The following is a 17,746-nucleotide window of genomic DNA, read 5'->3' on the forward strand; positions in this document are numbered from 1 at the left end:
ATTGGATTCATGTGTCCACCATAGCAGTGAGTGACGGACCACCAGTGATGTCTGGCTGCAATGTTGCTTTGAAAAGGTAATAGCGCCCACTGGAGTGGTCGAGAGTGGTGATGTGTCCATGAGGTAGTTTGATAGGTTGAGACCATCAACTCCAAGATACCCACCAGATCCATAAGATCCACTGATGGCAAACTTAAAAGTTGAGTTACAGCTGTAATTATCTTGTCCGCTCTGTCTTGCACCAACGTTATGATTCCCTGATGTGAGTCTATGGTGGCCCCCAAATGTATTATGCAGCGAGCTGGACAAAGCTGGCTCTTGGTTTTGTTGACGAGGAAGCCATGATCCTTCAGGCATACTAGGATGATGTGCAGATCTTCCCAAGCCTTGTGGAGGGAGGCAGACTGGATCAGAGAGTCATCTAGGTTAAGGAAAGACATGGACCCCCTGCATCCTGAGGTGCCACTAGAGCAACCACAATCTTTGTGAATACTCTGGGGGCAGATGCCAGACCGAAGGGCATGGCCCTGTACTGGAAGAGATCCTCTCCCACCACAAACCGGACATAACGTCTGTGAGGTGAAAAAAGGAGGACATATAGATAGGCCTCCTTTAGATCAATAGATGAGAAGAGATCTCCCTTTCTCAATGCTCCTTGATGGACAGCAAGGTTTCCATGCAGAACCTACGGTATTTTATGTACTGATTTAAGTTCTTCAAATCGATTACCACCCTGAAAGATCTGTCTTTTTCCTGAAAACCTCTCGCCTATTGGGACAGGTTCTATTGCTGCAATATGCAAGAGGTGGGCAATCGCTTGTAGGGTCCTTTCCTGTTTGTCTGGAGACGTTGAGAGGGGGAAGGGGATAAATCCGGTTGGAGGGATGGAGGTGAATTCCAGCCTCAATCCGTATTGAAGGATATACAGTACCCATTGGTCCAAAGACGTGTCCCTCCAGTGGTGGGCGAAGTGTTGAAGGCATCCTCCCACCTGAGGGTCCCTGGCATCAGAATTGGTAGTGGTGGTGGTGATTGTTGTTGTGGTGGTGGTGGTAGTGGTTTTTGTTGTTGTTTATTTCTACCCCGCCTTTTGGCCAAAAGGCCCTCAAGGCGGCTTACAAAAAAAATAAGCACAAATATAAAAATACATCAATAAAAACAATACAATTTACAAAAAGCAGCAGTTACAACATACAATAAAATACATTAACAAATCATAAAGCAAAAATTCACTCCTCTCTCTTCTTGGCCTTCTAAAAAGGGCCCAGGAGAAAAGATGGGAGGCAAATGCCCATCTCCAAATCGGCAGAGACACACACAAAGCAAGAAAAGCCCCTCTAGAAAGAACAGAGAGAGGAAGCTGGCCCAGCAATGGCAGATGAGGGGAACAGCAGTGGAGTCAACACCGTCCTGTGAAATGTGTCTCTCCGGCAAACCTTCCCAAGTCTAGGCTCAAGGCACACTCTCTTCTGCACTCCTAGCACATCTGATAGGCGAAGAAGCAGGACAAAGGCTTGAGAAGGAGGCTGAAGATGGCCTTGCCAGTGCTGAAGCAGGTGGTGTCAAGCAGCGAGGAAGGGCAACACAAGCCGTGGTGGCGAGGACGCCAGCGGTGAAAAAAAGGGCCAAGGTGAACTCCCAGTTCCCGTCGCCGGAGACGTTGCCCAGGCCGGAGACACCGCAGTTTTCCTTGGCTATGCTGGAGCAAGGTATGTTGGCACAACCTGACACTCCTCATATTTTATAATAGGGCTCTGACAGGCACTTTAGCAAGATCAACAGAATGCTGCTGCTACATTGGCATGACTCACCCAGAATTTCACCTCTACTCGCAATCCTTTTGAGTCAGTTCCAGGGAACTCAAGAGGGAACCATCCATAGGTTTGACCTTTTTTTTAAAAAAAAGTCAATGGCTCCTGTTAGATGCATCTTTTGCTGGGGTACAATTTGCCAGCCTCTTGCTTCGGTCCCTCCTGCACTCAAAACGGCCGCTCCTCTCATAAGAATTGATGCTTGTTCCCTCGAGACTGGGATCCAAATCCAGATCTATTGGGGAAATGTTGTTGGCCTTTAGTCTGGGTACGTTGCCTATTCCAGAATGGACGGCTGGTATGGGCATCCTTTGCTCTTCCGAATGCCCTGGAGCCTCGAAAGGACTGAGAGGGCAAATAAGGATGGAATGGTCTCCGAAATGATCTCCTATCATCCCATTTCTTGGCAGAAGGCATAGCTTTCTTCTTTTCCTTCGATTCCAAGACTCCTGCCAGAGCATAATCGCCAAATAGTTTGCCTCCCACATAGGGCTCAGAAGCGAGATTAGAGCGGGCTGCAGTATCAGCCTCCCAATGGCATAACCACAGGGTCCTTCAAGTGAAAACACTCGCTGCTAATGACCTTGCCAAAAACTGCATGGTGTCCATGGATGCATCTGCCATAAAGGTCACTGCTCTTAAAATTTTTAGAAGAGACTTACAGGTTCGAGCCAGATTCTGCTGCGGGCCATCCAACAGGTCCTCCAGCCATAGCAGGGATACTCTTGTGAAGACCAAGGAGTCTGCTGCTACTCTGATGGAGAGCACACTGGGTTCATGAATTCTCCTGAGACATAGATCCAGCTTGTGTTCTGATGCATCCTTGAGGTAAATTAGTAAATTGACAATGGGAGCATCTACCAGTGGGACCTTGAGTTGGTCCATGATGTGTCGTTCCAACATACAGTATTTGTTGGCAGTTGAAACAGATTTATTGCACTGCAGTGGGACATCAAATTTGGACTTAAATCACTTTAGGTAGTAGTGATGGAAGTTTTAGCACCCTTCACTTGGGTTTCAGGTCTGGGGACACAGCCAAAATTCTAGATGTTGAGGGAGCCGGAGGATCTCCTGGAGGATTTAGGCTGAGAGCTTCCATTGCCTTGCACAGGAGTGGAAGGAAATGAGCCTCCTGGAAAATCCTATTGGTTACTATCTCCTCTGACTCTGAATCTCCACTCCATTCTTCCTCATCGAGGACAATCAGACTGTTGTCTGGGTCAACCGTTGCCTCATCCGGAAGTTGAGGATGTCTGCCTTGTGAGGCGGCATAAGGGTCAGGTAATGCACTGCCCAGTGGATGGCACACATTTGAAGGAGAGCAGACTGTAGTCAAGCCCTGCGCCACTTGTGTTCTCGAAGATGGCGGAATGGGTCCTGCGGCTGGTGTGTCCTGTGGGAGCTGTTGTGCAGTAGTAGCTGATGTAGAGAGATCTCTGGCTAGATCCATTAGCAAAGAATCCCTCAGCTGTTCCTTTAACTGTTATAGCATGTGCGCTGACAGTTGCAACTATAGAGGTTGAACGTGAGGACAATGTGGGTTGTGCACCCCTCCGAATTTGGAGTTCCTGACGCGAAGAGGGGGGAAAGGAAGATGCTTCCCCCTTAGCCTCCTGCAATGCTTGGTGAGACGCTGCTGTTTCGAGGAAGCCTGTAAAACCATCAGGAGAAAACGATCCAGAGAAAAACCGCATCTAAGGTAGGCTGGAGCTGGGTGCCTTCCTCCTCAGATAAGGATTCTTGGTCCCTCTGCCTCCTGCAAATGGCGCTATGAGCCTCCTTCCCTGCAGCTCCCTGTGGATTATCAGGTCGTTGCCGGTTGTGACTAGTTCCCCTGTTTTTCTTAGGTGCCAGTCCTTGTGAAGCCACCCTGAACACCACAGAACACGCATCAGCCACCTCGTGCCTGCTGGAAGAGGGGCGGGCCATGGCTGCCTCTGCCTGGGGTTCCATAGAATGTAAAGGCCCTCGGGCCTGCTTAGATAATGGCAGCGGCATGACGTCCATTCTGAGGGGAAGCTTAGGTTTCTTTGGTGGATTTTCCAATTTACATGTTGCTTTCCCCATGGGAGCAAACCATGCTGCAGATCTTACAGGGGCTGAGGGCTGCGATACAGCTATGCCTTGTACTGGTGTGCTGTGGAGAGGTAAGGCTGAGTGCACTTCCCCCGTGGCTGTTGCATCCCACTGAGGCCTTCCATGGGCAAGGGTATGGAAGAGGAGATGGAAGAAGCTTGGTGTCATGGGCAGTGTGCTCCAATAGGCTCTCCTGCTCATGCCGGGAATCCGAGGAGGCCGCTCTGGTGTTTACCATTAGGGTACCTCAAATGCAGCTGAGATAACAAGGCTAGTGAAGGGGTGCTGGATCCAACGAAGAATAGCAAACTGGTCTCGAAGAAGGGGGGCTTGGCCCCACCGCAAACTCTCGGGGGGGACTTAAAACTACAACCCCTTTTTTAAAAAATAAGACACAAGCAGGGAATACACTAAAGGAAAAGAAACAAGAACACACAGTAGACAGACACAAAACTATACAGGCCTGAACACAAAGTAGAGATAGATCAACCGTTCTTGGTGGAAGGCAGAAGAGAACTGATGTAAGGAGCTGCGCAGAGCAGGAAGTCCTTGTAAAAAAATTCATTAGCACTCTTCTGCCTTCAACCGCTAGGTGGAGTTAGCTACCCACCTGAGATAATCTTTTACATGCACAGGACACTTGTTTATGCAAAGCTTTAACTAATGCATAAGAAGAAACACTGAACCCAAATATAATCATTCTATCACTGTAACTATTGAAACAAGTATTATCAGTTGCAGAACCAGGTCTGTTGCACTGGATCAGGCCAACTGCCCATCTAGTCCAGCATACTGTTCTCACAGCAGCCAACCAGATGGCTATGCGAAGCCCGCAAACATGACCTGAGCACAAAAGCACTTTCCCCTCCTGTAGTTGTCAGCAACTGGTATTCAGAAGCATACTGCCTCCAACCATGGAGGCAGAGCATAGCCATTATGGCTAGTAGCCATTAATAACCTTCCTTAATTTTTCTAATTCTCTTTCAAAGCCAAAGTTGGTGGCAATCACTGCCTCCTATGGGAGTGAATTCCATAGTTTAACTATGCACTGAGTAAAGAAGTACTTCCTTTTGTCTGTCCTGAATCTTCCAATGATCAGCTTCATTGGATGTCCACGAGTTCTAGTGTTGAGAGAGGGAGAAAAACTTTTCTCTGTCCACTTTCTCCATGCCATGAACAATTTTATATACTTGTATTATGTCACCTGTTACTTGCCTTTTCTCTAAACTAAAAAAACCCAAATGCTGCAACCTTTCCTTGATCAAGGGGATGCAGTAACTCCCCTTGATCACTTAGGTTGCCATTTTCTGAACCTCTTCCAATTCTACAATTTTGTTTTTAGGTGAGGTGACCAAAGATGAAAAATAGCTATATTGTGGGAACTATATCAATGCCTATAACCTTTAACTGAGTTTATAAATGTATAGCCATCTTAAATACAGAAGGCACAGAGAAAATAGATCCTGTTAGGATGCAACAAATCATTAAGAATTTGTGACTATACGTTATGTTATGACATCTCCAGGCCAATGACTGGAGGTGGGTGTGAGAAGTCTGGAGTGGAGCCACCTGTAAGTATGCAACTGAGTTTGTTTTGCCTCTCTTATCCTTCAGGAACTTATTTGGCAGCTGCCTTCACCAGAAGCCTGAGCCTTTGGAGCAAGCATGGTTTTCAACCCATGACTGGGGTCATCTACAACCAGAGTTCATCCAGATTTCAGCAAGGGAAAGGGACACCCACTGGCAATCTGCATTTCTAAATGAAACTACCACCTTATACACACTCAAGAAACAACCCAGAATAACTTTTTTAGGAATGTAAAAGAGTCAGGCCCCTCCTTTCAGATACTGCTTGAAAATAGGTCCTCCCCATTATCACTTGTTGATATGGACTACCTAGAGCAGCCTTTCCCAACTGGTGTGCCTCCAGATGTTGTTGGACCACAACTCCCATCAGCCTCAGCCAGCATTGCCAATGGCTGAGGCTGATGGGAGTTGTGGTCTAACAACATCTGGAGGCACACCGGTTAGGAAAGGCTGACCTAGAGGCAGAACAGCCGCAATCTTTGCTGTCAGCACCCTCTCGTTATAAATGTGATGTTTCTGTTCCTCTTTAGCTGATGGTTCACTAAATTATCTTTGAAGTCATGAGAATATGGAATCAGGATGCCTCCAAATGTTGTTAGACTACAATGTATACTAGCCCCAGTCAGAGAAGCCAATAGTGAGAAAAAGTTAGTCCAATATCATCTAAAAGGCCACAGCTTCTCCATCCCCATTTTAGTGACTAGGAAGTTAACTGAACATTTGTTTAGTAGAATGAGAGAGATGTAAGACTCATTCTTAAAACTGGAGAAGATAGTGAAGACGACTTTAAGGAGAGAAGACTAGCTTAAGCATCAGAGATTAATTAGGTGCCTGGGAATTCTAATAAAAATATTTCCTGTTATCCACCAAAGTCAAGAAGAAAACTATAGATGTGAAATCAGCAGACAGGAAAAAAGGCTCTAAGACTATCCCCAAAGTTAATTTGAAATGCCTTAGGATTTGTTGTTTTTCCCTTGCTAAGTGGAAATTTGCCAATTTGGCAAAATAAAGTACAAGTTGTACAACATTTCTTACTGCTCTGTCAAAGTTGGTAAAACCAAGATGTTAGAAGTATAAGTAAAATGCCAAGTACAAGTCATACACAGAAAGCAGTGACTTATTTTGGAAATAACTGACTGGTACAAAACATTTTAGAGAACAATGGACTATTTAGCTATAATTATACTATTTCGTGTTTTTAGAACTAACGTTAGAAAGAACCGCTGGTTCCCTATCTGAAAGATAGTTCTGTGTTGCTAGACAGAAAGTTATCAGCTTGTGTTATGGCTCCATCTCGTGGTTAGAGGCAGGAAAGACGAGTTAGGGAAGTAGGTCACACCCAGCATTCCTCAGTTCGTGTCCTCACCAAGCTTGAATGGTCCAAGGAAAAGTAACCATGCAAAATAGAGGACATGTGACCTACTTCCCATTAAGAAACAACTGATGGATAAACTAGTACTGCATAAGAGTTAATGGACAGGACATCCGTAAGGGTGGGGTTTATGAGTTTCTGTCCAGCAACACATAATTACCTTTCAGGTAGGAAACCAATGGTTCTTTCTCATCTTGTCAGAGAACCTCATCAGCTTGGGATGTCGCAAAGCTTCCCATGTAGGGAGGGAAATAATAAGTTGGAAGGATCCGCTGAAGAACCGTTCAACAAAGGCAGCTTAGGTGTCCATTTTATAATGTCTAGTAAAAGTACTGGGGGAAGCCAAGGTGGCTGCTCTACAAATTTCCTCTATTGGAGCATTAGCCAAGGGAGCCGAAGAGGTAGCTGCAGCCCTCGTAGAATGGGCCATTATTTTGGATGTAATAGGCAATCTCTGGGCCTCATAAGGAAGCACAGTGCAAGCCCTGATCCACCTAAATAGTGTGGAAGTGGTGATTCTTTTACCTAGCGTGGCTGGATGAAAAGAAGAAAACAGGGAATCAGTTAATCTAAATGACTTGGTTCTGGAAATATACACTTTAAGGGTTCTAATGTCTAAGGAATGCCATGCCTGCTCAAGAGGGTGGACAGGATTAGGACACAAGGTGGGAAAGATTAACTCCTGTTGACTATGAAAACGGGTTAATACCTAGATTAGGAAAAGGGTACAAAATAACATCCAAGTGTTTGGATATCCCAATGAGCACAGTTGGATAAATAATCAGGAAGTGGTAGCTGCATCACATCACCCAGGCAATGCTAAGAAAAGACCGTCCCTCAAAACTCAGTGCTCAAAGGAGACTTGTGAGAGAAGCCACAGAGAAGCCAACCATTATTATGCCCCTTCCATTATGAGTTTCTGCCGGGCCTTGAAGACCTGGCTCTTCAGGCAGGCTTTTGGGGTGGGCTAGATTTTATCTTCATTGTTTTTACATTTTTAATGTCTAGGTATTGTATGCCTATTTTGTACGTCGCCCAGAGTGGCTGGACAGCCAGCCAGATGGGCAACTAATAAATTCAATAAATAAATAAATTTGAAGGAGCTACAGAGTTCAGTGGGTGGGATTGGAGTAACGGTGCACTAGTCAACCATATCAAGAGCTCTGCATAACACTGGCCTGTATGGGCCAGTGGCAAGAAATAAACCTTACTCAAAAAGTACCATCTGAAAGCACGTCTGGAGTTTGCCAGAATCCATGAGAATGCCCTAGCTGTGATGTGGGAAAAGGTTATGTGGTCAGATGAGACCAAGATAGAGCTTTTTGGCCAAAACTCAAAGCGCTATACATACAAGACACACCATCCCTACAGTGAAGTATGGTGGTGGCAGCATCATGTTTTGGGGATGCTTCTCATTGGCAGAGACTGGGCATCTTGTTAAAATTGAAGGAAGAATGGATGGAACAAAATACAGGGAAATACTGCAAGAGAACCTGCTTCAGTCTACTAAAAAACTGAAGAGTGGGAGGAAATTCACTTTTCAGCAGGACAATGATCCCAAGCGCAAGGCCAAAGCAACATTGGAGTGGCTCAAGAATAAAAAGATGAATGTTCTACAGTCGCCCGGTCAAAGTCCTGATCTCGCTCCCATTGAGAATCTGTGGCGCTCTTTGAAAATTGAGGTCCACAAGTGACATCCAACCAACCTGAACTACGTGGAGCGAATCTGTGAAGAAGAATGGGTCAAAATTCCTCAGACACTGTGTGGAAAGCTGGTACATACCTGCCCTAAAAGACTTAAAGCTGTTATTGCAACAAAAGATGGCTCTACCAAATAATAATAATAATAATAATAATAATAATAATAATAATAATAATAATTTAATTCATGTGTCGCCTATCTGGCCGATGGCCACTCTAGGCGACGTACAAATCAGTTGCAGTAAATGCAGCACAATAAAATACACATAAAATACAATATAACAAGGAAACTATAAATAAGAATGATAACAGTTCAGAGTAATAGGCAATTAATTAAATATTAATGTGTGGGGGTTGAATACTTATGGAAGCAACATGGTTCAGTTTTTTATGTTTCTTACAAACATTTCCCAACATAAAACCAATGTCACCTCATAATAATTAATTTTGAGTTTCAGTGTTTCAAAATAAAATATCATACAGGACGAAATTACAATGTACCATTTGTAATTCAGCATTGGTCAGGAGTCTGATTACTTTTGCAAGGCACTGTATGTAGGGACTCTTAAACAAGCCAGGATAATTTTCCTTCAGTCCTTAAATGACATATTTGACCACAGATCAAAGTACTGGTTTCAACTCAAGTAGCAAATTGTTGGTCTGGTCTTCAGTGACTGAGGCCAAACCTTGAAATTGCCTATCTTTTGTTTTTTGGCAGTGATGAAAGTCCTTGCAAATCTCTTTCTGAAATATAAAAAGTCCTTTTGCCTCAAAAACAAGATCTTATACTGTAATGCGAGTATGGGATTCTCTTCTCTGTGTATGACAAAACTGCAAAATGTGGGGGTTTCACAAGCGTTATCAGCAGCACGTAAGATATAAAGGAGGGACAGTCTTGCAATGCTCACAGAGTTGGAGAGTATCTTCTATATATATTTTATTGTGGCATTCAGGAAATCTCCAGATCTTATTTCTGTAGTTTTAATTGTGAGTTTGTATACGGAGTATAAAGATTTTTTATTTAGACTGATTCTGCATTTCCAATATTTAAATAATATATTTTTATCTTTGCAGGAGTTGTACTGTGAATTGTATTGTTACATACAGTTAAGCTGAATTGTATAGTTGTTTGTACATTGATTGACACTGAAGACGACTTTATTTATTTTATATATTTATTATTTGATTTATATCCCCACCTTCCTCCCAGCAGGAGCTCAGGTAGGCAAACAGAAGCACTAAAAACACATCAAAACATCATAAAAAGAGACCCTAAAATACACCAAAACAAAACAACTTTAAAAACATTTTTCTAAAAAAAGCTTTTAAAACATCTTTTAAAAAGGGTTAAAAAACATTGTTTTTTAAAAAACCATATTAAAAAGCAATTCCAACACAGATGCAGACAGGGATAGGTCTCAACTTAAAAGGCTTGTTGAAAGAGGAAAGTCTGCAAAAGGAGCCAAAAAGATAACAGCGATGACACCTACCTAATATTTAAGGAGAGGGAATTCCACAGGGTAGGTGCCACCACACGAAAGGTCTATTTCCTATGTTGTGCAGAACAGACCTCCTGATAAGATGGTACCTGCAGGAGCCCCTCACCTGCAGAGCGCAGTGATCGACTGGGTATGTCAGGGATAAGACACTCTTTCAGGTATTCTGGTCCTGAGCTGTATAGAGCTTTGTAGACCAAAACCAGAACCTTGAACTTGGCCCGGTAGCAAATGGGCAGCCAGTGCAATTCTTTCAGCAGTGGGGTGACATGCTGGTGATACCCTGCCCCAGTGAGCAGTCTTGCCGCCATATTTTGCACCAGCTGCAGCTTCCAGACCAACATCAAGGGCAGCCCCACATAGAGCGCATTACAGTATTCCAACCTGGAGGTTACCAGTGAGTGGACAACAGTGGTCAGGTTAGGCTGGTCCAGAAATGGCCGCAGCTGTCTTACCTGCTGAAGCTGGTAAAAGGCACTCCTAGCCACGGAGGTCACCTGGGCCTCTAGCGACAAAGATGGATCCAGGAGCACCACCAGGCTATGGACCTGCTCTTTCAGAGGGAGTACGACCCCATCCAAAGCAGGCAACTGACCAATTATCTGAACTCGGGAACCACCAACCCACTGTGCCTCCATCTTGCCAGGATTCAGACTCAGTTTATTGGCCCTCATCCTGCCCACCACCAAGTCCAGGCAGCAGTCAAGGGCTTGCACAGCTTCTCCTGATTCAGGTGTTACCGAGAAATAGAGCTGGGTATCATCAGCATACTGCTGACACCTCGCCCCAAATCTCCTGATGACCGCTCCCAAGGGCTTCATATAGACGTTAAACAGCATGGGGGACAAGATGGTACCCTGCGGCACCCCACAGCACAACCCAATGCTATTCTCTGAGAGCAACCCTGGAGATAGGATCAGAACCATTGTAAAACAGTTCCTCCAATACCCATCTCACCAAGTTGGCCCAGAAGGATACCATGGTCAATAGTATCAAAAGCCGCTAAGAGATCAAGTAAGAATAACAGCGTCGCACTCCCCCTGTCCTTCTCCCAATAAAGGTTATCCATCAGGGCGACCAAGGCCGATTCAGTCCCATAACCAGGCCTGAACCTAGACTGGGATGGGTCAAGATAATCTGTTTCATCCAAGAGTACCTGCAACTGCTGTGCCACAACCCTCTCAAATCACCTTCCCTAAAAAGGGGATATTTGCAACCCGTTGGTAGTTGTCACAAACCAATGGGTCCAGGGTGGGTTTTTTCAGGAGCAATCAGATCACCACCTCTTTCAAGGCGCCTGGAACCACTCCCTCCCACAATGATGCATTGACCACACCCTGGATCCACTCAGTCAACCCCCCTCGGCAAGCTTTAATAAGCCAAGAAGGGCAAAGGTCAAGAGGACACGTTGCTGGCCGCATCATTGCAAGCACCTTGTCTACGTCATCAGGCCGCATCAACTGAAACCGTTCCCAAGAAGTTGCAGCAGATGTTGCACTGGACACCCCATTGGGGACTACAGTAGATGTGGAGGAGGCATCAAGACAGCCACGGAGGTGAGCAACTTTACCCTCAAAGTGCCTTGCAAACAATTCAGTGGGCATTTAAACCTTGTCTAAATGTGTTTGGTCATATGTTTTGATATTGTATTTCAGGAGTTGTTTTTGTATATACTGGTTATATTTACTCTTGCTCATTCAGTTATGACAGATACGTACATGTTATTCACATGTTTTTAATTTTTTTATAAAGCATTCACATCCATATTACAGGCAGTTTTGAGTCTGATTTTTTTGTTCCCAGTTTCTTGTTTTTCCAGCTACCACTTTAGAAAACACAACTCAAACTGGCATTGTCCATATGTAATCCTGATGCCAAATAAGAAAAGCAGAAAAATGTGACCATTCATAAGAACATAACAAGAGTCTGCTGGATCAGGCCAATGGTCCGTTTAGTCCAGCATCCTGTTCTCACTATGGACAACCAGCAGGAAGCCCACAAGCAGGACCTGAACACAATAGCATTCTACCCACTTGTGATTTCCAGCAACTGGCATTCAGAGGCATACTACCTCTGACAGTGGAGATAGAACATAGCCATCGTGGCTAGTAACTGTTGATAGCCTTTTCCTCCTTGAATTTATCTATTCTTCTTTTAAAGCCATCCAAGTTGGTGGCCATCACAACCTCTTGTAGGAGCGAATTCCATAGTTTAACCATGTGCTGTGCAAAGAAGTAAACTTGGCTACCTCACTACTCACCCCATCTCTAAATCATTTATGAACGTGAAACAGGTGCAATAAATTCCTTAACTTCAACTCTGTAGATTCAGTTTAAAAAGCAGCTGAAAAGCAGCACAGATTACAATAACCATGCTCATAAAAGTTAGCTGTAGGCAAGGATGCTTTTCATAGTATCACTCAAAGAGAGGACAGATAGGATTATGGAAAATGACATCAAAGGACATGCAAGTGTAGATCAGCAAGAACCTCCAGACAAAACAGTACTGATGTTACTGTAATCTTTGAGCCACACTTCCTACATGTCTCTTTGTGCCAGTAAATTGCTTCTGCCCTACCTCCACTTCCGCTTGTGCTCTATGACAGGCTGAGCTCATTTCTCACACATAATAATAATAATAAAATTTTATTTCTGAGTCGCCTATCTGGCCGAATTAACGGCCACTCTAGGCGACGTACATTAATACACTAAGATACAATATAAAATAGATAAGACCATCAATCATCTAACCCACTCTTCCAGTTAATAACACGTTAACAACTAACCCATCCCAGAAATCCCATAGGCCTGCCTGAATAGCCAGGTCTTCAAGGCTCGGCGGAAACCAATTAAGGAGGGGGCATGATGAAGATCAAACGGGAGGGAATTCCAGAGGGTGGGGGCCACAATTGAAAATGCCCTCTCTCTGGTCCGTACCAACCTTGCTGTTTTAGTTGGTGGAACCGAGAGGAGGTCCTGTGTGGCTGATCTCGTCAGGCGGCATAATTGGTGATGCTGGAGGCGCTCCTTCAGATAAACTGGGCCGAAACCGTATAGGGCTTTAAAGGTCAAGACCAACACCTTGAATTGCGCCCGGTAAACAATTGGCAACCAGTGTAGATCTACTAACACCGGAGTGATGTGATCACGACGACGGCTGTTCTTAATCAGCCGTGCCGCCGCATTTTGTACCAATTGTAATTTCCGGACCGTTTTCAAGGGTAGCCCCACGTAGAGCGCATTACAGTAGTCTAAGCGAGAGGAGACCAGGGCATGTATCACCCGTGGGAGCAGATGAACAGGAAGGTAGGGTTGCAGCCTTCGTATCAGATGTAATTGGTACCAAGCCGCCCAGCTCGCTGCCGAAATCTGAGCCTCCATGGACAGCTGGGAGTCTAAAATGACCCCAAGGCTGCGGACCTGGTCTTTCAAGGGTAATCTTACACCATCAAACACCAGGTCTATATCTCCTAATCTTCTCTTGTCTCCCATGAGCAACACCTCGGTCTTATCGGGGTTCAGCTTCAGCCTATTCCTTCCCATCCATCCACTTACAGATTCCAGGCACTTGGACATGGTATCCACAGCCAACTCTGCTGAGGACTTAAACGAGAGATAGAGCTGAGTGGCACTGCAGCCCAAATCTCCTGATGATGGTCCCCAGCGGCTTTACATAGATGTTGAATAGCATGGGGGAGAGAACAGAACCCTGTGGCACTCCACAAGTGAGAGGCCAAGGGTCTGAAAACTCATCCCCCAATGCCACCCGCTCATGCCTGTCTGAGAGATAGGAACGGAGCCACCGTAAAACAGTGCCCCCTATACCTAATCCCTCCAGGCGATCTAAGAGGATACCGTGGTCGACAGTATCAAAAGCCGCTGAAAGGTCCAGGAGGACAAGGAGGGTATATTCTCCCCTATCCAACGCCCTCCTCATATCATCCACCAGGGCAACCAAGGCTGTTTCAGTTCCATGTCCAGTTCTGAAGCCCGATTGGAATGGATCTAAATAATCTGCTTTCATCCAAGTGTGTCTGTAACATCCATTCTAAATCCCCTTTCTATGGCTTCACTTTACTATGTCGCAGACTGAATGCAGAACACACAAGATGCCCCAACAATGGACAATTATGTGCAATTTAATTCAACAATTTATTTAAACCAGACTGAGGTAATTTGTAGTCTGAAACAGCTGAAGGACTACCAGTTGAGGAAGCCCGATTAAGACAGTTCAGTTGTCTCAAGGCAGTGAGCCAACCTTTCCATTTCCTTCTGCATCCCTTCTATTACAGGAAAAGGGTTTCCTTCTCAACACTACTAAATGTAATGATCAAGTGCACCAGAGCAAATTCCATCCACTATCCTATCTTTAGTTGTGAATACTTCACCAGAGAAACTTTTCCAAAAATCTAAGATTTATCCAACATACTGATAAGTCACAGTCCCATCAGCGCAAGGATTTCCGCTTGCCCAACAGGACTTACCACCTCTCCTCCCCCAGTGTGTTCCCTAAATCTGTTCTAGGGGCTCCCACAACCCGCTGGAGGAGATTTGGGGAGGGCACAGGGCACGCATGGGGGGAGAAAAGGAGGGAAAGTTCTGTTGTGCAAGTAGAAATCCTTGGACTAATGGGACGCGTTAGTTGAATACCACCTCTAATTATGACCATCAGTAAGATCTTATGAACCTCACATTTATCTACCTGTTTGAAAGGCTCCAAGAAAAAGATAGGATTTCACACCTGAATACATATTCCTGCTTCCTAGTTTATTCAGTAACCTGTTAAAAGCACTTTTTTTGTCCCACCCCTTTGTAAATATTACTGCAAGATGTCTTTGGCTGCAGTTCTATGCCCACTTACCTGGGAGTAAGCCCCATTAAAGATCCACTCAATATGCACAGGATTGCTCTGTTTGGTACTTTTTATTATTTTAAAGATTAGCTTCAAATAACATTGATAACACCAAAAAATGGTTTCTCATCAGACTTCAAGTTTGGGCTTCTTCTAAACTGCCAGATAGTCACTTATCTTTGATGTAACATTCTGATAGTTTATGAAGGTCCACTTAATTAAAGGACTTAAAAGCCAGTACAACTATTAATTTAATATTAATTGACCTTGCAGATTGTATATAGAGAGTCTTACAATTAGCAGCATTTTTGCCTAAGCTGATCCCACTGAACTGACCATAAAGGCTATGTTCAGAGTTTGTTTCCAATAACGTTCCTCTTATTTTCTCAGCTTTGATAACACTAAGCTATTCCAAGCATTATGTTACCCTATGCTTGGGACTCTTGTTTTTATCTTAATGGAAAACACGCCGAGTGTTTTCACCTTGGAATCTGAGTGGAAGCTTCACAGATTGGAGAAAACTGCGTTCGCAGGCCTATAAGCCATCCTATAACAAGTATTTTACTGACCTACTCTAATGAGGAAAGGTACAATATCTGTGCAGCGCTGTTTTTAGAAGAAAAGAACCTGCCTTGGTGAAGGTGCTGTGACTTCACGACATTTGGTTATAGAACCTACATGGTCCTTTGCTTCCATCAACATTTATTCTACCAATGTCAGGATACACAGGAAACTCATCCTCATGTGCCTAGGTCCCCTTACTACCTCCCACTGATTGTCTCATTTTTTTCTTGCCATTTTCTTGCATAGTAAGTCTGCAATAGACTATTGCAGGTTCAGTGCCTAACTATCCTTTTATTCCCAATTCAACTCCAATGCAACAAATGCTTATTTTCCTAATCTACTGGTATGGATACCAGTAACTGTAATTAATATAACTATTTCTTTTAGATAATGCTCCATATACTTCAGTGGCATTGATGAACCTATCCATTCCTTAACTAGCTGTGTACAAGACCAAATCTATATCATGTACCAAATAGTACAAGATTAAACTATACTCTAACTTTTAAAACAACCCAAAACAAGCAATACAGCACATACCTCAAGGATTTCTTCATACTTTTTCACCGTCCTTTGTAAGACATCATCTTTTTCTAGCATCTTTTTATGTAGTTGAGTTATCTCTGCATGGTGACTTTCTATCAGTTCAGACTCAACCTCCTGGGCTTTACCTGTTTTAGAAATGATCAACTGTGTTAATATGACATATGACTGGGTGGCTATTTTAATTTTAATTAAATTAGCAGCAAGGCATTCTAGACATGTCCAAAAAGTAAATTATAGTAACAGAGAAAACCCCAAACAAACAAATTCATGAAAAACAAAGCAATTCTATTAGCATCTTGTGAGGTTTCAAAATGCAAAAATGTAATTGATATATTTTTTCTTATTTTAGTTCACAGGTGTCTTTTTGCACACAAGAACAGGCTGGCTCAGTGTTGGGCCATTAAAGCCAGTATCGTATTAAAATCAACAGACAACATGATGCTTGAAGTAGTAGACCACAAGTTACATTTCACTCTAAAGCTTAGTAAGAAGTCAGCTGCTTATCTACCACCTCTTCTTCCTCTACTTTTTTTTATTTTACAGCTATTGATCAGTCAGTTGGAACTCTCCTCTCCTATACTGAGCCAATCAGTAAGACAAATAAAAAATACCTAAAAGCAGAAAAGGCAATCCAAAAGACCTTGCTGGATGGGCCAGAGCTGCAATGCTAGCTCCCTAGCAGGCATGTTCTTGCACTGGGGGGGAGTAGAAGGAGGTAAGTTATGTTAAGCATACAGAAGGAACGTTTTCGAAACCTCTCCTCCTCAATACCCGTTATGCTCCCCATGTGCCCTGGCAAAGCCTCTCCAGAAGTCAGGGTCCTCCTGAACATTGCAGGATAGGATGGGGGGGGGCTTCTTATTAGGGAAGGTGTCCCATTTTGGATTATTCCCTTCTACCAGCAACCCCTTGCACCCCATCCCACATTGCTCTGGAGCCCCCCCCCCTTACATCCAAACAGGCTTTTCCAGGAGGCTGCAGTGGGGAGGAGGGATGGAAAACTTTCCTTCTCTGTACTTCCTTACCTTAGGATTCAAGCCAGTGACCACAGTAACCACCTAAGTACCTTTTACAACTGTTGATTCTCAGGGCTGACAAGAAACAGAGGTAATTTGTGTACAATACAAACTTCAGCTACCTCTATGTCACATAGGTGATAAATGGCCTTTTATAACTGCCCTCAATGATCCCAAACTATACACACCTTTCTACAGTTTGGTTTGAAGCACAAATTGAATGCATACTTTTAACTGCAAAACACTAAATAGATTTTATGGTACTTTCTACATATCTCAACACCTGTTAACCCATCACCACAATTTGTTTTCAGAAATCTTTGCAAAATTCATATATAATAAATTAATGGGTTTGTGTATCTGAATTTTTATGTATATATTATAGTATTGCATGAGAATTCAAACCTAGGAATGGAATTGAGACTAGATAGGAGGAAATTCAAACTTTGTTAGCTCCTAAATTGTTCTTCAGTACACCCTTATCTATTCCTTCCATCTATCGTTGTTCTTTCTTCTAAATTGACTGTACAAAAAAGGGTCTGATGTTTGAATGTACAGGAGATATAGCCATTTAAAACTGATACAAGACACCGTTCCAACTCACTGATAGTTTCTTTTATGGTTGTTTCTAATTCCTGGTCCTTTTGTGCCAGCTGGGTATTGAATTCCCTCATTAACTGCTTTAATGTGGAGTTGTGCTTCAATTCAATGTCCTCCAGTTCATAT

General features: G+C 43.7%; 1 protein-coding gene across 4 annotated transcripts in view; it reads right to left on the bottom strand.

Moving 5' to 3' along the window:
• GOLGA4 (golgin A4) overlaps positions 1-17,746 on the bottom strand; it is a 108,945-nt gene that overhangs the window by 33,145 nt on the left and 58,054 nt on the right. For all 4 annotated transcript variants that reach the window (XM_061585891.1, XM_061585889.1, XM_061585888.1 and 1 more), the window contains 2 exons: positions 17,625-17,746; positions 15,999-16,129 (listed from right to left, as the gene is read on the bottom strand). In XM_061585891.1, the coding sequence (XP_061441875.1) occupies positions 15,999-16,129; positions 17,625-17,746 (253 nt within the window). The remainder of the gene's footprint in view (positions 1-15,998; positions 16,130-17,624) is intronic.

This window comes from Rhineura floridana, chromosome 10, assembly GCF_030035675.1.
Source record: "Rhineura floridana isolate rRhiFlo1 chromosome 10, rRhiFlo1.hap2, whole genome shotgun sequence".
Classification (NCBI taxonomy): Eukaryota; Metazoa; Chordata; class Lepidosauria; order Squamata; family Rhineuridae; genus Rhineura; species Rhineura floridana.